General features: G+C 39.9%; 1 protein-coding gene across 2 annotated transcripts; it reads right to left on the bottom strand.

Annotated features, from left to right (window-relative positions):
* Window positions 1-23,143, bottom strand: ush1c (Usher syndrome 1C). 2 transcript variants are annotated; one of them, XM_034879433.1, is made up of 26 exons: window positions 22,998-23,143; window positions 20,346-20,413; window positions 19,205-19,348; window positions 18,608-18,746; window positions 17,209-17,317; window positions 16,966-16,990; window positions 16,804-16,861; window positions 16,530-16,718; window positions 16,374-16,433; window positions 15,495-15,551; window positions 14,316-14,458; window positions 13,015-13,080; window positions 12,760-12,899; window positions 12,018-12,067; window positions 11,577-11,741; window positions 10,406-10,522; window positions 8,509-9,198; window positions 7,730-7,783; window positions 7,240-7,368; window positions 5,676-5,741; window positions 4,002-4,043; window positions 3,291-3,344; window positions 3,061-3,160; window positions 2,449-2,558; window positions 2,195-2,250; window positions 1-434 (listed from the first exon to the last, which is right to left on the bottom strand). In XM_034879433.1, the coding sequence occupies exons 1-26, from the start codon at window positions 23,031-23,033 to the stop codon at window positions 422-424; spliced, it is 2,880 nt and encodes a 959-aa protein (XP_034735324.1). In that variant the 5' UTR covers window positions 23,034-23,143; the 3' UTR covers window positions 1-421. The 2 variants fall into 2 exon arrangements, with proteins under 2 accessions (XP_034735324.1, XP_034735325.1); XM_034879434.1 differs by lacking the exons at window positions 5,676-5,741; window positions 7,240-7,368; window positions 7,730-7,783; ... (2 more) ...; window positions 11,577-11,741; window positions 12,018-12,067 and adding an exon at window positions 12,538-12,593 and having other exon boundaries at window positions 22,998-23,141.
* Between the last annotated feature and the right edge of the window lie 619 nt (window positions 23,144-23,762).

Here is a 23,762-nt window from a genome sequence, read left to right as displayed (position 1 = left end):
TGCACAACTGAAAGATCAGAATTGGGCTTTATTAGGCTGTAGAAAGGAAGATTACAGAGATGCTATTGATTAGAATTTGCATGTTTTATCTCGTCCGTTTTTGAAATGCAGACAGATGAGACACATGTCTGAAGGGGACGATCATGTAAACCATATGCCGGCTTGACAGAGGTGAGTAAGATTACTGCAGACAATGGAATATTGACTGGATCATCCTTTGACAAAAGAAGATAGTAAGAATGCAGTGAGAATGTGTATTGACTATATGGTGCCAATATCTTCATCCATGACAAAAGGCTTAATAAGATCATGATAGTCACTTTTAAGTAAAAACAAAAGACCATCTTCAGGGGAAATGTGAATCATCAGGAACAGTGATCTTTCTGATCAGTGTGGTCTTCTTGGCAGGCTGTTGATGAGACTAGAAGAATGTTCTGCAGGAGAAGAGAGAAGAGTGAATATGTGAACATGTAATATAAGATATGGCATAACATGCTGTACTTTGGACCGCTAAGAAAGGTTTAATCACGAAAACATTATTTTATACTTCGCTTGACCAGGCACTACACATCAAACACAGCAGACCAAATCACATGCATGTGAGTTTTAGAAACACAACATAATCAGGGCTTAGACTGAACATATATCTATATATTTTTTTGACTGTGAAATTCTAAACTTTATCATCAACTGAAAAAATAACCCCTGTCAAACACTGGAAATTAGAGCCTGACCGATATATTGGCGGGTCAATATTATCGGCCGATATTATCAGCCGATATATTGGTATCGGCATTTATAGTGGCCGATTTAAAAAAATTATGACAAATAAATGATTCTGATATATTAATATTCAAACTATTTGCGTAGTCTTTCCACCAGACGACGCTCTATAACGTCCTTGTTGGCCACATTGATTATTTTTTGTTATTGTGTTTTTCTTCAAAGGACTTTTATATCTTAAGTTTGCATTTTTAAACATTTTGTTTATCAGAACTTTAATATATTTTGATGTTCCTCTGTTCTGTTGTAACAATTAAACAAAGTATCATCATATAATTTAGCGATAACTTATAAATAACTACAAATAATTAATGTTAGGGAAATCTGTGTTTTGTAACTCGTTTCTGGATATTAAAAAAACATATATATTTATATATATAAATATATATTGGCTGATATATCGACATATCACATTTTTAAATAACCAAATATTTGTATCGGTATTGGGCTTAAAAATCCTTTATCGACCTTGAGTGCTTCTTTCTAAGCACTCAAGGCGCTGTTAAATAAAATGTATTATTATTATTATTTATCCGTTGGGCTCTAATGGAAATCTATGAATTTTTACTGTGACAGGGGATGAATCCTCCCTACAGTACCACCCAGTGTCAGAATATGGAACAGTCCTGGGGAACAACAAGACCAATCAGAACAACTGCTGAGGGATGACAGGAGTGTTTTCATGAGCGACCATGACCTGACGACACAGGACAATGCCACAGAGGCCCCACGTGTACATAAGTGTTTATATACAGCTCACTGTGTCAGGATTTGGCAGATATAAGGTAGGATGGGTCACTGGTCACATTAGTACTAAATGTCTTCACTCAAATAGCATGGCTGTAATGCTGTAGAGCACACATGTCAGCAATAAATAAATATACAGTACACTGTATATATCCACTGTCACTTCTTAACTGTAACACTTAAAATTTGGCAGCTTGACAAAGATGAGGGGAAAAAAATACCTACATTTTTTTTCTTCTGATTTACATGGGGACTGTGACATGTGCTGAGGGGGGAATAAATGGGGCCAATAAGACGCCACGCCAAACATTCCCACTGAGAGGTGCAGTGAAGAGGAAGTTTGAAGACTAAGTTACCGGGACCAAGGTGAGGTGGGAGGAGAGGGAGGGCTAGTGCTGAAGGAGGTAGCCGTGTCTGTACAGAGCTGCACTGCCTTCAAACACCTTTCTGTTCACAGGGGGACTGACTGATGTGGATTTGCTGCATACACGAGCAAGCACACACACAGACACACAGGCCACACTGTCACATCCTGTACACATATGGACCAGTTACATTTGATTAAAGCCCAAATAAGCCCAGATGCACATTTTAATTAGAGTGTAAACACATGCCAAAAAAAACAATTACATGGTTGGACTAGATAATGGTCAGGAATTCTTACACTTCATCTTCATATTCTTTCGGAGGGGAAACACTGATCACAACATCGATCCAGTCCTAAAAGTAAAAAAAATAAAAAACTTTCAACAGACTATATGAAGCCTGACTGAATCTGCAAGTGAGAGTTTGACAACACAAAGAATCAATCACGGTTGAATGTTAAGCGCATTCAATAAAACACGCATCTGTGGTTGCTTTATCTTTCCTTTGTAAAACAAAGCATGGCATTTCTTTTTGCTCTAATCTGAGTCCTACCCCTCCGCTATTCCAAGCCCGAGTCAGGCAGTTTTGTCCATCAGTCAAGGTGGCATCAACCAGGATCTTCCCGTTCACGGCCATGAGTTCATCCCCGGGTACAACGCCACCTTCAATCAGACACATCAGCAGAACATCAGCAAACACATTTCTTCCCACTTGGACACACACACTGTGCACACACTCAGTGCAAACATGTAATTTGTGATGAAATGTCTTTTTATAGCCTAAGGTTTTATTGTTGTTATTATTTTTAGTAGTAGTAGTACTACCGTTAATATTGCTATCTTGATACGGTCTTCTTTCCTCTCTATACTGTATTTTTTTCTTTGTCTTGCTGAAAACTGCTGCTGGAAATTTCAATTTCCTTGCGGGAGTCATCCCAAAAGGATTAATAAAGAGAAGTCTAAGTCTAAGTGAATTGAAGTGGGTTCAAACACTCATAAACCATAAACCATATGTTTTCCCCACACAGTGATGCAGAGTTGTTGTGTGGAAATGTGTCCAAATGGTTGTATCTACGGTATCTTAACTGTGTAAACTAAGGATGGTTGATCTCAAGTCTGTTACGATAATGTTTGAAAATTAAAAACTAATTAAAAATGAACTGACCGTGCTTATCTGCAGCGCCACCTTCATACACAGCACATATCACCAACTTTCCTAACGGAGAGTCTGCACCTCCCTCCAGAGCGATATCAAGCTGTCCGGTCTTAAAAAAGATCAACAAAAACACCATTAGTCACGTTTCAGAATGTATCCTACTTTAAAGGTGATAAGTCAGATTCCTCTCATTAATAATGTTTGGTATCTGAAGTGAAGGCAGAAAGTGTGGTTGTTACCTTTTTGATTCTCAGGAGTCTCACATCTCGCCCGTCTATCTGCTCTGAGGAGAACTATTAACAAAGAAAGGATTGAAGAAGGGGAAAGCACAACACAACTCTGCAGTAGCAGAGGAATAAGTGGGGGAAATCTATAAATAGAGGTGCCAACCTAAAGAATGGCTTCGTGCTCTATGAATATTTATATGGAAAAAAACATGACTTAAGACACACTTGGGGAGTTTTTAACCATGGATGCTATAACTTGGATCAAGAGAGGACTGCTGCTCTGCAATAGTTTAGGAAAGCTATTATATATTCTCTATGAAATCAAACAGAAAACATCTCTTATTCCCACATAAGTCATTTTACAAAATAACCTAAATACCTAAATAACAAACAAGCAAATCTAGCCAATGTCCCTTCTCAACCTGGACAGTTAATGCAGTTATGTTGCAATTGTTGTTTATTTTTCCACAGTTAGATTTTTCACAATATCTAAGATATGATTTGTGTAATATAATTCACAATGGCTGTCATAGGAATAACAAAGTTAATAACCTTAAAAAAAACGAGCTGATTGATGCAAGCAGACACACAAGGTCTCCATTTCTAGTTAGCAGGAACTAAGACTTGTTAGCTACAGTAAATACCACTTTCTTTTTAAACTGCCAAATATTAGTTGCATTTTCTGCAAATGTTTTAGTGTTAACAAGATCTGGCATACAATACCATGGAGTAGGGATCAAAATCTTCCTCGTATTTCTGAAATTCCTGAAAGAGAATCAACATGCAGTTCATTAAAACGGATCAATTATCACAGAATAGGATTTACTAATTGGAACACAGTTTGACACACACACTGTGTGTGTGTGTGTGTGTATATATATATATATATATATATATATATATATATATATATATATATATAAAGAATCTCTGAGAAACAAGTAATTGAATGAGGTACTAGTCAGATTTCCTTTGACAACCAATTCTATGGTAAAGTTTTTACAACTACCCTAAATAAATAAAAACCCTGGAGGCACTAAGTTATTAATTCAAAAAACCACAGTGGTTTTCAAAGCCTCACACTTTAATTCAATAATGACAAGAATAAATTGAAGGAGCGCAGCAAATCCTTCCTACCAAGAACGACAACCATTTCATTTCAGAGGAAGGAAATGGAAAAAAAGTACATCACATTTGCCCACCTATATTGACTAAGAGAGCCATTTTTCTCCTTCCAGAAAAAAAACACATTAATCTAACTCTTCATTTCCTGTTCTTTTGTGGACACTTGACGTTGGAACTAAAGAATGAACCTATTTGTTACACATATTTTTATTTGTTGGGGCTGGAGACAGCAGTTGAAATTGGCCCAAACCATCTTCCTGATGTGGTTTTTGGATTAATAGATACAGTAAATCTATTGAGACTGATCTTATCTGTCTCCGACCAAACTGGAGGTACAAAAAAAGTAAAACAACCATCTTTCTTTAAAGCTATAGTACGTAGTATCTGTCTTCTCCATTAGGAATTCTAAGGAATGACAACACAACTGTCGGTAGATCAATACAAGCCTTCCGTGACCGCGCACGCGCCCCTACCCCTCCTCCACGCAGTTGCTAGTATGCAATGAGGACTCACAGGATTAAAAAACATGATGGACTCTTCAGAAGTGGTCATTATCTTCACTCAAAAAGTTGCAACTGAGAAATACAGAGACAGTTGTCTCATAGTCTTAATTACCTTTGTAGCAACTCATTTGGCAATGGCTTGAATGTAACGGATATTCATTAATATCAAAAAAGTATGCACCAAAGCTTAAAAGCGGCACTAGGGAACTTTTTGTACTTTAAAATAATGTTTCCAAAATCCTTTCAGTGGTTAATCAACTCATAAGAGGGTGAACAGCACTTTTGCATTCGCTTTATAGCCCTCTACCGGCTATAACCACACTATGCAAGTTTGCCAGATCGGGTAGCAGATCTGTAGTTCCAATGTGACATAATGGGACAATTCCGCTTCCAACCTGTATAGTGTTGCTTTAAGTAATGCTCACTGGACCAGCCAACGTGGAGAGAAAGATTACAACCAGTTGTAGGACAGTTCTTGACAAACAAAGCATCAGTTGCCAGGATAGAGCAAAACCATAACAGCAGTAAGACTGTGACACCCATTCCCCAACTGTGTGTTCAGCACTATTGTCTGCTCCTAATCAATAAAAGGGCACTCGTGCATGAGCTACACAGCTGGAGCTAAAGGTAGTGAGGCAGACAGAATAAAGGAAGATCACTGAGACTCCAGTCAACCGCATGGGCGTGGAGACAAGAAGTGCAGATAGAACAGGAGAGAAAGCAGCAGAGTAATGATAAATCAATACAGGTGGTGATAGGTATGGATTACTTGTTGTTTCCTGTTCGATTTAAAAGACGAGTTGTAAGGCACCATGCGTTTCAGCATTTCCGGAGGCTGAAACAAAAGACCAGTGAGAAGCTTTTAGCGAACAACAAAAATCAACCACAACCCTTACTTCTATGTACTCTGGTTGAAGGTTGTTAAGTTTACTTCGTCTCTGAAGACAACTCAGCTGTGGTTGGGTGCAGCGGTGTACTCGGCTGAGCCTGTACCCACCCCCAACAGTGATGTCTCGGTGTACTGACACACCACGGAGTCCGCTGCTAAATCACTCCATCAAGGTGAGAAGTGACACCACTGAGTCAACCATGCTACACAAGTATAGGTATGAGCAAAGGTCATTCTTTCTTATAATAAATCAAAATTGTTCTGGTATACAGTTATATCAAGCGTTTTGGTCCAGTTCCCAAAGTACTGTGTCTGTCTAAGTACTGTGAGTGTTTTAAAAGAGAGAACTGGCTAATATATTTTTATCATGGCCATCAAATCCCATGAAAAGACAAAAAACAACAAAAAACAACAATGTATTCTGTCCATCCAGACTTCTCTTTCCTTGGGCACTAAGCCCCGCCTCCATTGGTTCCAAATAAAAATGCAATTTTTTAAAAATAAATTAGTTCACTAATAAATGGTTTCCTTTTTAATTAGGGCTATTAGGGTGTTTAGCAAACATTTCTCAAATAGGGGTAAATATTAAGTCTGTTGGGGACAAATTTTAGCCATAGCTGTCCCATAGAGGAATAAGCCATGTCTTATGCTAGTCTTTTGGTTTTTTCATGGGATTTGTTAATAACAAGAACAATATGGACTATTACCAACCATATCCTTGGTCTGTAAGTTCTTGGGCCCATTTCTCTAGGTTGGTGAAACACAGTGAGAAACAATAATCCTATAATAAACTACAGCATATGCTACACCACAGTCCCTGGCATTATATTGCACAAAATATTCAGCAGCAGCTCTTTCTAGATGTCCATAGTTATAATTCAACTTATGAAATCCAACATATAAAACATCAATAGTGTGGTTGTGTGCAGCAGCAGTGTCGACCACTATGGTGATTGGGGTGAAACACGTCGGGGGAAGGTGAATGATTAATGGCTCCTACAGTCAAGGTGCCTCTCAGCGAGGCATCTCACCTGCAGCTGCAGAGCATCTGCTGAACTGATGGTAGAAGGGTGGTGTTGTGTTCTCAGATGTGAATGTGTGACTCTATCAATGTGAGGCCGAGGGTTACTGGAAAAAGGTTTTTCCAAAGTAAATGTGTTTGCGAAAAAAGTAAACAATATTATTTGGGCAGTGTTGTTAGAGGTTTTTGACAGGAAGAAGAAGTGTCTCCCCGGTGTGATCTAATAACCCCAGATTGTGTTTTTGCAAAACAGCTGGAGAGTCTGGAAGACTTCCCAGGACTTGAGGAAAAAAAGTAAGATATGAATCCCTCAGAAGATTTGACACTGTGTCAAATGTCTATAAAATCTTTATGACCATATTACGTTGAATCAGAGAGGATTCAGGCAGGGAGCAGAGGATTACAGTGCGGTATGTTTCATACCAGGGCATCAGAACGGAGTGCAGGTCTGGGTGGATCTGGTCGGTGGGTCTGGGACTGCGGCAGCATGACTGGTTTAGACATGACAGGGGCCATCTGATGCCTCTGGTTGGGGGGACTAGGAGCTAGTTGCTATTGGGGAAAGACCATGGTTCCATGCAACAGCTGAGTATAGTTTCTGTTTTTTAGAACAGTATTTTCATTCAAGTCATTTTACAACAAAAGGATCTTAGAACAGCTAGAACAGTCTGATAAGATCAGAAAATGACATCACTTTACTGTAATGCAGCCTTTAAAACCAGGAAAAGACACCACTTATGCCATATTAAGATATGACGATATCCAAAATCTAAGACGATATCTAGTCTCATATCACGATATTGATATAAGATCAATATATTGCACAGCTCTAGTATAAAGTTTGTCATTTTAACTATAAATGGAAAGGGTGATTGCAAAACTTTACACCAGGTTTTATCAGAAAGACACTCACCAAGGGTCTGCTTGAATTGGAAATACGACTGGCATGGGAAGTCTTTCTCATTACCTGAACCATAATGAAAAATAAAATGAATATTTCACCCCTCTGGTACATTCAGAGCACTGCAGGAATATGAATGCAACACACACTCAGCCTCTCTCCCATTTCCTCCACTGTCAAAGCATGGCTGAGATTTCAATGCAAAGCCCACTGTGCACAAAAGCACACACACATTTCTTTTTTAAATCAGCTCCTCTCATCCTCAACACCACACACCATGCAACACTCCACTGGGTATACCAATCCACACAGCTACAAGGCAAATGTCAATAACAACTACCTGCATCTCAAAATGCCTTTTCCTCACCTAAAGATAAATTGTAGATCAATGACATTCCGGTCATGCTAATACAACGTCTCACTCTCTCTTCATGCATAAAACATCCCAACACATAAAAAGGACATGCACATAAACCTGGGCATTAAAGAGGGCCTGCAGCCTTGAAAAGGACTCAATTTCTTTAACCCTCATGTTGTCCTCGGGTCAAATTTGACCAGTTTTCAGTCTAAATTTTTTTTCTTCAAATAACATCAAAATAAGCAACATTGAAAAAATGACAAAAATGTTGGAAAATGCACTAATAATGTTGAAAAAAGTGACCAAAACAGGGTTTTTTCAAGGTTGACGGGAAGACAACACAAGGGTTAAACTGCTGACACAAATTTTCATAGATTTTCAACAAGGTACTAACACAAAGTCCAAGCCAGTCCAACCCATCTAACAATCTAACCTTTGGACTAGAGGGGTAAGACATTTCACTGGTGTTGGACGAGTAAATCCCTCCTCTAGGGAGGTAGCCGCCTGTCTCCCACTCGCTCCTGTGCTCCGGAGGACTGGGAGGGTGTTGGAGGTGATGGTGGTGATGCTGGCGGAACCCGCTGAGGGTTCCTACTCGTTGTTCCGAGCGTTGTGGCGGTGGGGGCGGAGGGGGAGGCGGAGGGGGTGGTGGAGGAGGGGGTGGCGGCGGAGGAGGAGGAGGAGGAGGTCGTGGAGCAGGCTGAGGGGAGGATGGAGGCCACGACGACTGAGACGGAGGAGGATAGTGGGAGGAAGGCGGGCGAGAGGGTTGGGGAGGCTGAGGGTGAAGCCTGCGCCCCTTGTTGGCCGGGGTGGATGTGCCAGATGGAGGTTTTACAGCGCCGGGTCCAGAAGGAGGCCGCCGCTGCGGGGGTGCTCGAGAGGAGGGAGGGGAGTAGTTGGGTATTGTGGGGTGCAGCTTTGGTGAGGGTGGAGGGAGAGGCAAGGGAGGGGGAGGCTGGTTAGTGCTGGGCTGGGTGGGGGCCAATCGCTTCAGAGGGCCCCTCAGGCTCTGATCCACGTCACCAAGGTTAATGTCATCCAGGTCAGTGGTGGCCAGGTGGAGGCCGCCAGGGAAGCGCTTCACCTTGGGCTCCGAAGCAGGAGAGCGCGGCGGGGAGAGCTTAAAGTCACAACAACATGAAAAACTGACTTGTGTCAATTCCCCTGGTGACATACCAAACAATTCAGGCAATCTCTCTCTCTTCTCTGTCTGTCTTTCACTCTCTCTCTCTGTCTGTCTCTTCTCTGTATGCCTTTCACTCTCTCTCTCTTTCTCCCCCCCCAACCGGTCGAGGCAGATGACCGCCCACCCTGAGCCATGGTTCTGCTCGAGGTTTCTGCCTCTTAAAGGAAATTTGTCCTTGTCTCTGTTGCCTAGTGCTTGCTCTTGGTGGAAATTGTTGGGTTTCTGTAAATAACATCCCAGAGTACGGTCGAGAGCAGCTCTTTTATGAAAAGCACAATGAGATAACTGTTGTGATTTGGCGCTATATACTGTAAATAAAATTTAATTGAAAGAAAATGAATCAGCAGAAGGTAAACTATTGTCCTATTACCTGTTCTTCTTTTATTCTACATGGACAGATCGTCAATTTCCAACAAATGGTCTAGTGGATCTATTGAAACCAAAACATCATCATATCTACATAGAATTTTAAAAAGTGGAATGAGATTTTAGAATGTTGTTGTGGTTGATTGTTGTCGCGTTGTACTTTTTAACAGTGGGACTCACCAGACGCCAGGATATCATCACGATACTTAAGCCACGATACAATATTATTGCGATTTTAAGCATACCACAAAACTTTGCACAATTTATAACCATTTTTCCAACATCTAATTTTTTACAATTTCAAATGATGTCCCCAAAAGGAAACTTTGTCAACATCTTTTTTATCTAAAAAGGTGTAGATATAGATATAAGATACATAAGATATAGATTTCTCTGTTTGTTCATATCGCTTCAATTTTAATTCTGTAAATGGGATTATCAAGCAGACAAACTAACCATCGTCTTTCCCCCCACCTCTTATTATCAGTTGTTTCCCCATTGTGGGATGATTAAAGTATTCTCTAATCTAATCTATTGACACACATGACCTAAACCCCACCTTTCCATTTTTAAATTCTAATGGCTTGAAGAAAAGGCTTTCTGAACTGTCCTTCTTCCCCAATTCTTTTCACTCAGACACCACCTAAACATGGCGCTAAGGAGTTGTCTCGATGCTATAATCATCTACTGTATTAGAGTGCTATTCATCTCCTTACAACTGTAAAAGGGAAATGACTTTATAAAGGAACCACCACACAGAGATCTCACTCTGTACCTCTGGGGATTCATTCTCCCCACTGGATATCTGCTCCAAACGAGTCTGACAAAGACGCTCCACCCAGTGTTGCACTTTCTCTGACTCCTCGAGGTCTTCTCTCTCCGTCTCTGAGACCTGCCACATCACGAGGCAAACAACAATGGTTGCATTTAGGTAAAACCACAATTTCCCACCCTGAAAGTTAATGTTGCCATATAGTACATCCACAGTAGCTATGTCTCCATCCACACGTTTATATCCAAATTAGGTAATATTGAGTGAAAAATGCCTCATGAAAACAGTAAAATTTGATGGAATTTCAAGAACATCGACTCAAAGGAAATACATTCGGTCTCATTGGATTTTATCTTGATCGATATACAGCTTATGCGATAAACGCTGATAGAAACTTTAATTGCAGAATAAATAACAAATTGAGATTAAGTTTTAGGTCACTTTATGGTTGCAACCCACCCCAAAACGAAGAAGAAGAAGTTGTAGTTAATTTCCGCACAGTATTTTCGCTCTGTTTGCACACATGGCGGGTGTCAACAAAGACAGATGGAAGTGGACAGACGAGGAGACGAGAGACTTTTTGAGTTTAATTTATCAGGAACTTGTGAAGCAAAGGTTAGGACAAGCTGTGGGACGTCCTCCGGAGTAAATGGAAGTTGCTCAAACAGTGAGACATGTTTAAAAAAAAGAGTCTTTCAGCAGTGCCGGAGGGGCAATAAAAGGCAAGTTTTATCTGCATCATCGTAGCAATGTGTTGATAGCGTCGTTGTTTTCTTATTATAGCTTGATATGTCGCTATCATCTGGCACATGAGCACTATTACAACATTTGTTGGTAGACGGCGCAATCCAGTTTGTCTAGAAATACTTTGTTTGCAAATGTTTGCTGAATGTTGTGCGATTCCGTGCAAAAATGAATGGAAACACCTTAAAACGTCTTGAATCAATTCAATATACCAATTTGATCGCAAAACAGGATGTGACATCATTACGCACAGGTTTTTATTTGCTTTAAAGCCGTTGGATGGAAAAACACTTTCACCAGGTTTGTTTGCATGAGTTATTTTACCGAGCTTCGGATAGTTTCATTGGCAAGTGGATGGAAACTTAAGTTATTAATTTTTTTCAGTATTGAAGAACAAGTCCACTCTACAATTGACTTTGTGTTTTCCTACCTCCTGGACCAGCCGATTGATCTTCAGTTGCTTCTCTCGTTCATACATCTCTTCCTTCTCCTTGGCGAGTTTCAGCTCAAACTCCATCTCCTTCTTGTTCTTTCTCTGTTCCTGCAGTGTGTCCATGTTGGAACCTTTCTTCTTTTTCTTCTTCTTTTCTCCTTTCTGAGGTGTCATCAGTTAGTCAAAATAAAAAAAAACAGGGGACAGACAAATCTGCCACTCCAAATCACACAGCATGATGTGCAGAAACAGGCGGTGACACAAAACTGTGTATGACGGATAAAAGCCCAGCAAACAACAAGAAGTTTGACAAATATTTCCAAGAACAAAAACTCTGAACTTGAATATGCAACAGCAATGTCATGATGACATAAGAACCGATTATCATTCCTTTGTCGCCACTCTCACACCACTCTGAACGCAGACAGCTGACAGTACCTTGCGGAGTGATGGCAGTTTCCCCTCATATCGATACAACCAGCCAAACGCTAAGGGTGGAGATGAACACAGGTCACTCTCACAGGTTTGTTAAATAAGAACCACGGTTAAAGCACAGTCTCAGCAAACTCCAAGCAGTGGGTCTATTTAAAAAAAAGATACATCACACTAAAAAACCACAACACAGCACTCAAAGAGAAGAATGAGAGAAACCGATTGAGCCTGCTCCATTCAGCTACTCTGAATAACAACTCCATTTAAAAAGCAAAGACGCAAAATGTGTTATAATGATGCAGATTAAAAGACAGCTACTGGATTTTGGTTGTGTGTCATTAAGTTTCAGCAAGATCCTGCAAAAATTAAATAAAACATATTCAAATGATCATGAAAATTAACTATCCAATGGTTACATTTGGGTTGTCAAAGGAAATCTGGCACTAGTCTGCACTAGTTCACGCTGGTCAGCACGAACATCCTGTGACAACAGCTGTGACAATGGCAGCTGAGGCTCCGGACTCACTTGTCTGTCCTGTTCTTCCTCCTTGTCTTCCGCCGTGAACGAGCTGGCTTTAACAGCTTAGAGGAAAGGCCGTAAACAACAGCACAGCACACAGAAGTGACAGAAAGAGAAAGGAGGGGGAAATTAGGTGAACACCAGGCAAGAGAACCTTCTACAACTCAGGAGAAAAGTAAATGGAGGGTTCATGCATTTCAGGACAAAGACTCGTTCAGGTGTCCTTACGAGAACTCTTGGCCTTGGTGGTTTTTGTCTCAGGTGGGGTGCGCTGGGGGCTCTTAGGACTCTTAGGACTCTTGGGTCTGTCTTTGGCTCCCCAGTCCTCCTCCCACTCTCTGCTGTGCTCCCTCTCCACAGCCTCAATCCTAGAGAAGGCGTAAAATCAAGAAATCGGTGTATGATATTTGATACATCTCCAATAAACAATACTGAATTGGCACTTAATGGACGGTGATTAAATGCACAAAACGAGCTGTATACCTCGCCATCTCTTTTTTATAGCGCTCCTCTTCCTCTGCAGCTTTCTGAGAGATCTCCATTTTTCTCCTGGTAAACATACGATAAATACACAACATAAAACTCTGTCCATACAACATCCTCTAGCACAGGGCTATAAATACAGAATATATGACTTTAATCCAGTCCAGAGTGTCAGCCCTGCAGCATGAATGAATAATGGGACTCCAGTGATGGGCAGTCCCATTATTCGTCCCCAGATATTGCTGTCAGCAAAGCACTAAGAAAACAGCGTGTGAGCGTGATGTACCAAAGGAGCATTAAGGTCCTCAGTTGGATAGGAAATCAATGTAGTCCCTGTTTACTTTCTTTGCACCTGATATACCAGTATATAGATGTATTGGTAAATCGACAGGGACATAATCTTTGCTAACACATCAACAGTACCCTTTTTCTCTGTTGTGTTGTAGTGTAAGGAGGGCATGGAATGGCCTGAATGCATTTGAGGTATTTAAATATGGGGTGACAGGAAAGGTTTTGATCTACAAAGGAAGAGGAAAGAACTAGGCTATTGTAAATCCAGGCTTTGGCACTGAAAATGTTCGAGGCTGACACTGAAATGCTCAGAGGGATTTGTGGACAACATCAAAGTAGTCAGTCAACACCTTTGGTATTGGGTGATGACAGTAAGGCTTTAGATTGTGCGCATGTTGGTATTTCCCAAGCTAATTAGACAAACGGAGCCTTCCAGCTGTAAGTGGATACACATCTACTGGGCACTGTTAAAGCTACTTAACTGGCAGAGCAAAGCATGTCACATCAAAGTGTCTAAGTGTGCAACAGTGTGACTTGATAGTGTTTTAAGCCCTCAATGTCAACTTCCAGGCATTGCTGCAACCGTTGACTTCAAGGCACCTAACCATCGCCTAATCTTAGTGCCAATCACGCAGAGCTGCCTTAAAGGCAACATTGGGGGCTTAAAACACCATTGAGCCACACTGTTGCACACTTGAAACACCAACAGTGTACGTGAGAACCAGGGATATCCGTTGCATTAGTGTAAAATATAATCAAATAAATTAAGTTTCATATTAGGTTTAACCCTGTGTTAGTCTAGTAATAGTAGTTAATCTTTGTATCGTGTAATAAGCTATAATTTAAGTTTGTGTGATGATAACTTTTTTTAAATAAATGAGATCAAAGTTGCACTACTATGGAGCAAACTTCTTACATTTCAAGATGCACAAGGCACAACACGACAACAGGCATTCTTCAACAAACAGGTTATATTTCAAGAAGAGGAAAGTTTTGTGCTGTTCACTTACTGCTTCTCCTTCTCCTGCTGCTCTTTAATGATTTTGTTGGTCTCCAGCGCGACCCTCTTCTGGTGCATCAGCTCCTGCCTATCCAGCTCCCTGCGGGCCTCCATTGCCAAACGCTCCTCATCTGTCATGAACAGCTCCCTGCCCTTAGAGGGTGATAACAGCCAGAGACGACAATCAGGGAAAGACAACGTGTACAGCTTTTTGGCTCTGGAGACCAGCAGGCAAGCCCGGAACAGTCTCCCGCACCAGGGAAAGATGAGCCGCCTGTTTTTGTTGAGTAACATCTTTGAAGCCTCAGTTCATTGATATATATATATATATATATAGCTTGCGAGCAATTTCTATGACTAGTATATAATTACTATGTATTTATGAAGTACATAAGACATATATATGCATGCAGGTACACAAACATTTAAAAATACATACTAGAAATACTGTTCCCTGGGTTCCTTGTTTATGTAGATGCAAATAAATAAATGCATTAGACAGGCACCAAGGAAAATAATAAATAAGAGGGGATTGCATGTCTCAGTCACACAGCCGCCGTCACTCAGCCGAGTCCCGAGGTAAACAACCTGCCAAGTGATTGACCAATGATAAATGTCGCTTCCGCAGACAGCCGGGCTGACACACGCGCTAGGTAATGTGATGTCTCCAAAACAAATGGCACATTCATTTGACAGTCGCTTGAGTATAAAAGGGAGAAGGCAGATGTGTGTTTTCCCACTTCCATAACAGACAATCTCTTAACTGCTAACTGTTATGCTGTGAGTGAATTACATTTATCTCATAAGCGGATTCAAAATGTAATCAAATATGTTTTTTTTTTTAATTAAATTTGACTGCTTAGATACATTTATGTCCTAGAAATTTGAAAGTTTCCGGGAATCCCTTTAAATGTAAATGGTCTACATGTAAGAAAATCAAAGCACAACGTATCACTTTCTCTAGGGTTATTCATTTTTTAAGGGTTAAATGTCTCATAATGCAGATGTAAACATATGTATCTTGAACTCAGTGGTGTTTTACGTTGTCTTTGCGTGAATTCAACGTTACTCACACGAGTTGTATGAGTGAAAAGGACAAGAATTATGAGTTGAGCTGCAAAAGAACGACATAGTAAAAATGCTCTACGAGTTGTTGTTTTTTACTAAACTTCATTTAGAGTGTACTTACAGCTCCTGTCAGAACAGTAATAGTCAGACTCCTGCTGCTCTTCAAGACTCTCACAGCCTGAGGAAATATATAAAAAAAAAGAAAAGCTTGAAATAATGCCCTGCATATTTAAGATCTTCAATATATATATTTAAGATATTAAATTTATATATATATATATATATAATGAATTAAAATGAAGTCTCTTAGAAAGACATGGTCCATGTAAAGAATGTGATGTGTCTATTTAGCAGTGTGTGAAGAAATCACCACATCCTGGTAAAGGCTTTGTTTCCTCCATCAGTCACTTTGGCAAATAACCATCAGCCATCAGTCCATGACAGACTTTTCTTTTTTCTTTTTTTTACTACAAAACCATATTGGCTGATTAAACACTAGTTTGGCTTTGGTTCTGCGGCTCAATGAGCTGAGCATAGAAAAACAACTGGGGCTTTGGATTAAAAAATTGAACCAATTTACAAAAGTGAATGTCTATGTTAAATGTCCCATGGCATGAAAATGTCACTTTATCATGTTTCTTTAACATTAATATGAGTTCCCCAGCCTGCCTATGGTCTCCCAGTGGCTAGAAAGCAACTTCAGATACAGTGTTAGGGGACCACTACGGTCTATATAAAAGAGACTTCAGATACAGTGTTAGGGGACCACTACGGTCTATATAAAAGAGACTTCAGATACAGTGTTAGGGGACCACTACGGTCTATATAAAAGAGACTTCAGATACAGTATTAGGGGACCACTAAGGTCTATATAAAAGAGACTTCAGATACAGTATTAGGGGACCACTAAGGTCTATTTAAAAGCATCCAGAGCACCATGTCATGGGACATTTAAAGCTGCCAATATTGTGAGTGGATAAGTAAGTGAAGCAAAATTCACCTCTTTGTGGTCCGTATTAGTAAAATCCACCCCGTTCACCTCCACAATCTGGTCTCCAATCTAGATTTCGGGATTAAACATAGATGCAGTTCACAGCAGGCTGGTATACGAGTCTCACTGTTTCATAGAGGTGTTCTGGTCATTTGGAAAAATCACCTCAAGTCCAACTTCTGCAGAAAGGGAGCCTGGCTTGACGTTACTAATGTAGATACCAGGTTTCTGGGTTGGACCGCTGGAAATGCTGATGCCCATACCCTTGGTACCCACGAGGCTGAGGAAAACCTTCTTCTCCTTGATTTCTTTGCCTCCAATGGATGCCAAGCCTGCAATGCTGTTTTTTTTCTCCTGTGGCAGTACAGAATGTCCATGAGCTGTCTGTATTACAACTTTGGAAACTGAAAAGCGACATGTGGAAAAAACTGTCTCCTACCCCTGACTCAGACACAAACTGGTCAACAAACTGCCACTTGAGGGGTTCATCTGAGGAGCTGTCAAAATGGTGAAGAGAAAAACAAATGAGAAAACAGCACATTAGCTCCCAATTTCACCATTTAATTGGCAGGGAACTATATTACCATACTGATTATCTCACCTTTTCACTGGGATCATCCCAACATCTGCACAAAAGAAAATGAAAAAAATGAAATGGATGAAAAGATTTAATTTATACACCAAAAAAAAAAGGAACCAAAAAAGCGAGGCAAGCACTCGCCTTTGACATTTCTTTTGAGACAATTATGTAGTTGAGATGTAAGTATAGATGTTGAACAATATTAATTTTAATGCACGTCAATCAAGCTACTGTTGTAGAAAAATAAGTTCATGTTTGACGTACGCCTGACTTTGAGTGACACAATCTTCTTTGTCTTGATGAGACTGACAACCTCCTCGTGAATGCAGGAGGAGATGGAGTATCCATTGATGCGCACAATCTCATCGCCAACCTAAAAATTAACACAGGGTGGGATATCATGGATGACACCTTCACTTTCAATATATCAAGCCAGATCAGACATGACGGTATTGCTACTCCAAACATTTGCTTCTCTGTCTCTTGAATTTACCAGCCCCAATATGATTTATTGAACCCTGTGATCTATTTACATTTGGATTTTTTAACCATTTACATAACTGAGCTTAGCTACCACACCTATATGCCATGTACTATACATACACACACACATAGGCACTTACACACACATACATGGTCGGATCTGTGCTGTTGTTTTTTTTTATCCTCAATCAATTTTATCAATTCATTTGTTCTGCTCTTTTAAATTAGATTTAAAAGGGCCGGGGGCTGCAAATTAGCCTCAGCTAGACGCCCTACAGTACAGTACAGTACATCTGTTACATTGCTCTGTATGTTACAATGTGTATCGGGTCCCTGTCAAATAAACTTATCCATTATAAATAATTAATTACATTTCAGTTGAGTCGGCATCGTTTAGCAGGTAATAATGCATACTGCTAATAAAATTCATTTGAATATTGCCACTAGTACCTGTAGAAATGCTGCCATGTTTTACACTGACTGTGTCACTCTGGGTTTTATCCAGAAATTAGCCAGGAGACATCAGTCTACACGGGACACTAGCTTTTTCTGCCATGGGAGGAGTTGTTTTTTTGTATGTAACATCCATCAGGGTGAAACTGGGCCATCAGTCACAGACACGCAAGCTCTGTGACAGACCCGGATGTCATTTAAAAATTATGCTTTACTACTCTCTCACGAATATCGTATCATAGTTTCTGTTTTATTTGTTTGGTATGTTTATGCCTATGTAAAGCACTCTGAATTTCCTTTGTGTCTGAATCGTCCTATACCTTGGCTATATATAAATTGCCTTGCCTTGGCTTAAATTGCATGGTGCTTTACCCCACCTAGTGGATTCTGGCATTATGACCATCACTGCCACCAAGACGTAAGACACAACCACGAGTAATGTGTATAATCTTAACATTAAGTATACTGATTGAGTGGCGTGTTATACGCAAAATTACCATTTCCTAACATACAGTATGTGTGCGAATGTTGTTGGTATACTTTATCAAAAGTAGTACTATCAATGCTACTAATGCTACTATAATGACAAAAGAATAATTCAACATGTGAATGCCTCTTTATTTGGTAGTTTAAGGGAATTAGGCATTTTGTGTTTTAAGTGCATAAAAATATGTGGTGACATAAAAGGAAAAGAAAAACACAACAGTTAGAACACACATATGGATACCTGAAGGCCGACATTCCCGGCCTGACCGTCTTTGACAATCTGTGATATATAGAGACCGCTGCCAAACTCCAGACCTCCTCGGACACACAGGCCCAGTCCATCTCGATGGGTCCGATCCAGACGCACCTCCTTGAGCTTTCTGCATAATCCGGATTATAAAACAGGATGTATGAGCCAGGTAAAATATAGAAATGGAGAAAAAGGGTGATGATGATGATGAATCTTTTTATTTCAGTTACCATACATGAAAGAAAACAATTATTTCCCACAATTTGCCACCATAGCTAAACAGAAAAAGGAACATGCTGAAGACAAGGCTTATTTTTGCCCATCCCATAATGCCCCCAGAATCCCCCAGAAATGACTTGATTATTATAGATTTTTAAACAGAAATGTACACACTTTCAACTCATTATATTCATTCCATAATTACACCCCAAAAACTGAAACACAAGTAAAAAGGAGAACACGCAGGGATGTTCAGGGATATTATAGTATAGGTAAATTGTCTATGTAGCGTTTTTTCATGACATAGGCACATATGGGATTCAGACCAGATATACACCAGTACCAGGACCAAGTCGATGCTGCACTCACCGAGACCTCTTGGGGGTGAGCAGGTCGTACTCCACTTGGTGTTTGAGTGGGATGAGAGGTCGGATGGCATCAAACAAGGGCAAGCGCTTTGGTTCGTTGATGACCAGCTTCAGGTCCCCCACCAACACTGTCAAATCCATCGACCTGGAAGAGAGGAGGGGCATAACTATGTATTTTTTTTTAAGTTTTGTATGTTTTTTTTATATGACTGCTACTAGGCCTGTGCGATAAATTGCACTCTCGATCCAACCTGTTCCCAATTAATTTTTTTTTTTTTAATGTTAATGACTTTGATTCTCATTTAAGTTTTACGAGCCACAATGTATCAAACTTCACGCTGGCTCTTTGGAGCCACCATAGGTTTTATACAACGTTTTTCTCACATATGCAGTAGAACTCTCCAAGACCTGTAAATAGTCTTTGGTTTTTGGTGGAGTTCCTGTAAAATTTTCCATTTCCAGTTCAAACAACAGTAGAGTAAATAACTATAATATTTATGCCGATACTGATGGGGGGGGGGGGGGAACAGCCCAATAATCTTTCTTTTACAATTCAATGGAAGTAGCAATCTGTCCACCTGGCCTGCTCTTTGAATTATTAATAATTTCTTTCCATTCCAGGCGTGTTTGGAGGGTGAACATAAAAAGAGCTTTTGTGGATATCTGGCCAGGCATGTCAGAGCACAGTGGAAACTGATCAGAGGCTAAACCGTCAGGGCCATAGAGTTCTGGCTCTGTACAAAGAACACCCCCCACCCCCCCACCCCCCCATGACCATGCTGTTATCAGAAACCCAAATGGAGCACAAGTTTTAAACTGGAGGACTGTGTGCATCGGAGATGTGTGTGAAAAGAAAGAACTTTAAAAAAATAGTAACTACTGTTAAAAGTTGGTGAAGGGTTAATAGAAGTTAAAAATGCATTTGGGCGTCATTTCACCATTACGAGCCAATGAGAACAAATTTAGCCTTTTATCTTAGAATACACACAAATGCCAGATAAATATAAAGGTGTAAATATACAGATGTTTGCATGACAAAGTAAAACTTAAAAGAAATTGCAACTTTCACACACACACACACACACACACACACACACACACACCCCCCAAAACCCCTCTGAGCAGTGACAGACGGTACTCACTGGTGATACATGCGGAGGACATCGTACAGGTAATCCTTTTCTGCTTCATTTTCAATCAGCAACTCCACCTGCAAGGAAGAACAAACATCTGGTGCCATGCTTCTTCTCACTGCTGAATCTGGGGAAATGTCAGCCCACACAGACACACTATACCTGTCTCCTGTGGTCCTGTCAACACTGTTTCTCGGGGGGTAAGCCATCTGTGTGTGTGTGTGTGTGTGTGTGTGTGTGTGTGTGTGTGTGTGTGTGTGTGTGTGTCATACAAACCTGATGGTGGCTCAGCTGCAACAGAATGGTTTTAAGGAAACGTTTCGGCCAATCACTGATATAACACATTTCACTTTAGGTTTGAAAAAATCTGTCCCAAACTACAAGCTAGACGCTTCAAACCCAACCAATCTTTTATCAGAATGGTAGTTTCAACCAGGCTTTGGGGATGATGAGGCTCCTTGGACTAAAGCAGGAGTAATAGACAGCCCTTCCCTAATCATCAAACCACTGGGAGGGTATAACGGCAGTCCAGCTGAGAGGCTGTAGTAGGAAGGTCAGCAGTGTCATCTTACATCTCAGACAAAAAACAGAGGTGAACATTTACACACACACACACACACACACGCGCACACACACACACCCACACACACACACACACACACACACACACACACTTCATCTTAAGCAGTATGTATTCTAGTGTGTAAGTCTTATGGAGAATAGAGCCCGACTGATAAAGGATTTTTAAGGCCAATACGCTACAGAACAGAGGAACATCAACAGATAGTAAAGGTCTACTGTATATCCAAATAAAATATATAAAAATACAAACCTAAGATATGAAACTTAAAGTCCTTTGAACATAAACAGATTAACAAAAAAAAACAAATCTGTGTTGCCAACAGGGAAGTTGTAAAGCATCTTCTGGTGGACAAACTATGCAACGCCAACGCTCACAACACAGTTGACAGTCCGTTTTTATTCTTTAGATATTAATTTATAAGAATCCTTTTTTTGTCATTATAGATGATTCTGATAAATGAATATGAAAATAATTGGCCATTATAAATGCCGATACCAATATATCGGGAAATGCCTAATGTAGGCCAACAATATCAGTCGATATATCAGTCGGGCTCTAAAAGAGAACATGTACACCACACATTCAGAATGTTCTGTATAATTTTATATGGATATTAAATCAATGGTAGATTGCCTACGACTCATTATTTAACTAATCATAACTTTAGGACAGCACTACGTGGGGTGAGTGAGGGTGTGTGTGACATGGTGTTTATGACTGCCATAAAATTCTCTGGCTGAGGCCCATGAGACACAGTCAACCACTCCTGCAGGCTGAACTGCATGCAGACTTTGGCACCATAAGGTAGGGGATGATTACCCATTTTAATAAGGCGCAGTGTTTAGTTAGAAGGTTCAGATTGTTTTCACAGAAACACACCTATATATAACTTTTTCCATTGATTGCAGTACATACAACAAGACCCCAGAGAACAAAACAAATGGTCATTTTAAATGGACAAAAACAGATAATTATTCTGCAAATTGACAGTAAATCTCCACAAACTCTCAAGCAAAGAGAGCTACACTGACTTTGATGTCTCAAAAAGAAACAAAGCCTGATTGTGGCATGTTGGCCCCTCTCAGCCCTTAATTAAACCCCTAAATTGTCCCATCATTTCTGCTCAGCTGCTCATCTATGACAGTCTGAATTATATAATGCTAAGATGCCCTTTGTGAAGAGCCTGCAATATGCGACACTGTCTGCCTGCTTGAAGCACAGATGGCTGTGTGATGCTCTGGGGATGAAAACGCCCTTAACATATCATGTTTCCTTCTTCTGTTATTTTTTTATTCCTAGTTACCTTTTTAGGCTTATCACCAACCACATGTGTCCACATAGACAACATATTGGAATCATTACAATATGTTGTCTATGTTGTACAATATGTTGTCTATGTTGTGTGTCTTATGTCTATGTTACAATGTAATGTGTGGAGCCATAACAATGGCTATAAAATATATATACCATGTATATGCCATATACCATGGCTTAAAATAAAATGTATGTATGATGTTTACCTGAGCCAGAACAGGCATGGGACAAATACAAAATAGATGTCCTTAGAATAGACATATATCTAACAAGAGAGCTGCCTACACCCTCTCAAATAACAGTAAAACCAAATGAAAACCTATAAAATTAATGTAATACTTGAAAAACCAAGAAAACATGTTATTTCAGTTGAATGAAAACTCATTAATATATTTAAAACTTTAAGAGTGTTGTCTATCATTTACCCGAAGGGCTTTATAGTTAGTGCCACACTATTAGTGAGATGTTATATTTTGACCGAGAAACTTCTGCCATACAATTTCTAATTTCTTATATGGACTAGATGTTGTTGTGTTTTTTCTGCTCTTGGAAAATTATCCGTTTGAAAGTACATTTTGAAAGTTTTAATTAAACTGTTAAGCTACTTTTTCGCGAGGCTGTCGAGCAGGCCTATGTTAGCTTAACATCCTACTGAAAGAGACACCTGAGCCAGAACGGTGACAACCAGGTAAGGAAAAAGCTTTTTGACGGCTAGTTTAGGGAAATTTAATTAATATCCGAAGAGGACAATGTCTGTGTCTTACCTTGTGCCTAAATTCTCGAGCAACTTTCCGCTCCATCGTCGAGGGACAGTAGCCTGCCGACGTGAGATACCAGTTTCAGTGACAGTTTGACACGACTGGACCAGGTTCACTGTACGTCAAGCTACTTGTAGTACAACTAGAGCTTCCGGTTAAGACTTTCATAGTAAGACAATGATAAATAACATATAACAAAGATACACATGGTGTACGACTATAGAACGTTAATATATATATATATATATATATATATATATATATATATATATATATATATATATATATATATATATATATATATATATATATGGGTACGACCAAAGTTAACATTCACAAAAGCATCGCTTAGCCACGCTCAGCTTACTATCATGTGTGTACTTCTTTGCTCTCCACACGTCAATTCTAGGCCTTTATTTTGAAGGCACCAACATGGTTCACCGTCTGTTTTTCAGCGAATTGTCGCCGGACGGTGCTTCACCCATCAATCATTTAGTTGTTTAGCTGGACGCTTAGATAAATTAGGAAATATCCTAATATCTGTATTGAAGAAACATACAAGACCGATAGAGGTTGCTGGATCAAAGGAGCGTTTTATTCATGGTGTTTTATTCACAAAAATCTTGTAATGGAACATTATTAATGTTGGTTGACTCTAACTTGAAATGCAATAAATCTATAAACTACCCTAGCTGCCACATAACTGACATTATAACCTATTGTCTTATTTATTGTTTTATGACACTCCACAACTCAAACAGAAGCCTGGCC

The sequence above is a fragment of the Etheostoma cragini genome, chromosome 8 (genome assembly GCF_013103735.1).
Source record: "Etheostoma cragini isolate CJK2018 chromosome 8, CSU_Ecrag_1.0, whole genome shotgun sequence".
Taxonomy (NCBI): Eukaryota; Metazoa; Chordata; class Actinopteri; order Perciformes; family Percidae; genus Etheostoma; species Etheostoma cragini.
Note: the sequence above shows the minus strand (reverse complement) of the source record. Positions and strands in the feature narration are given on the sequence as shown.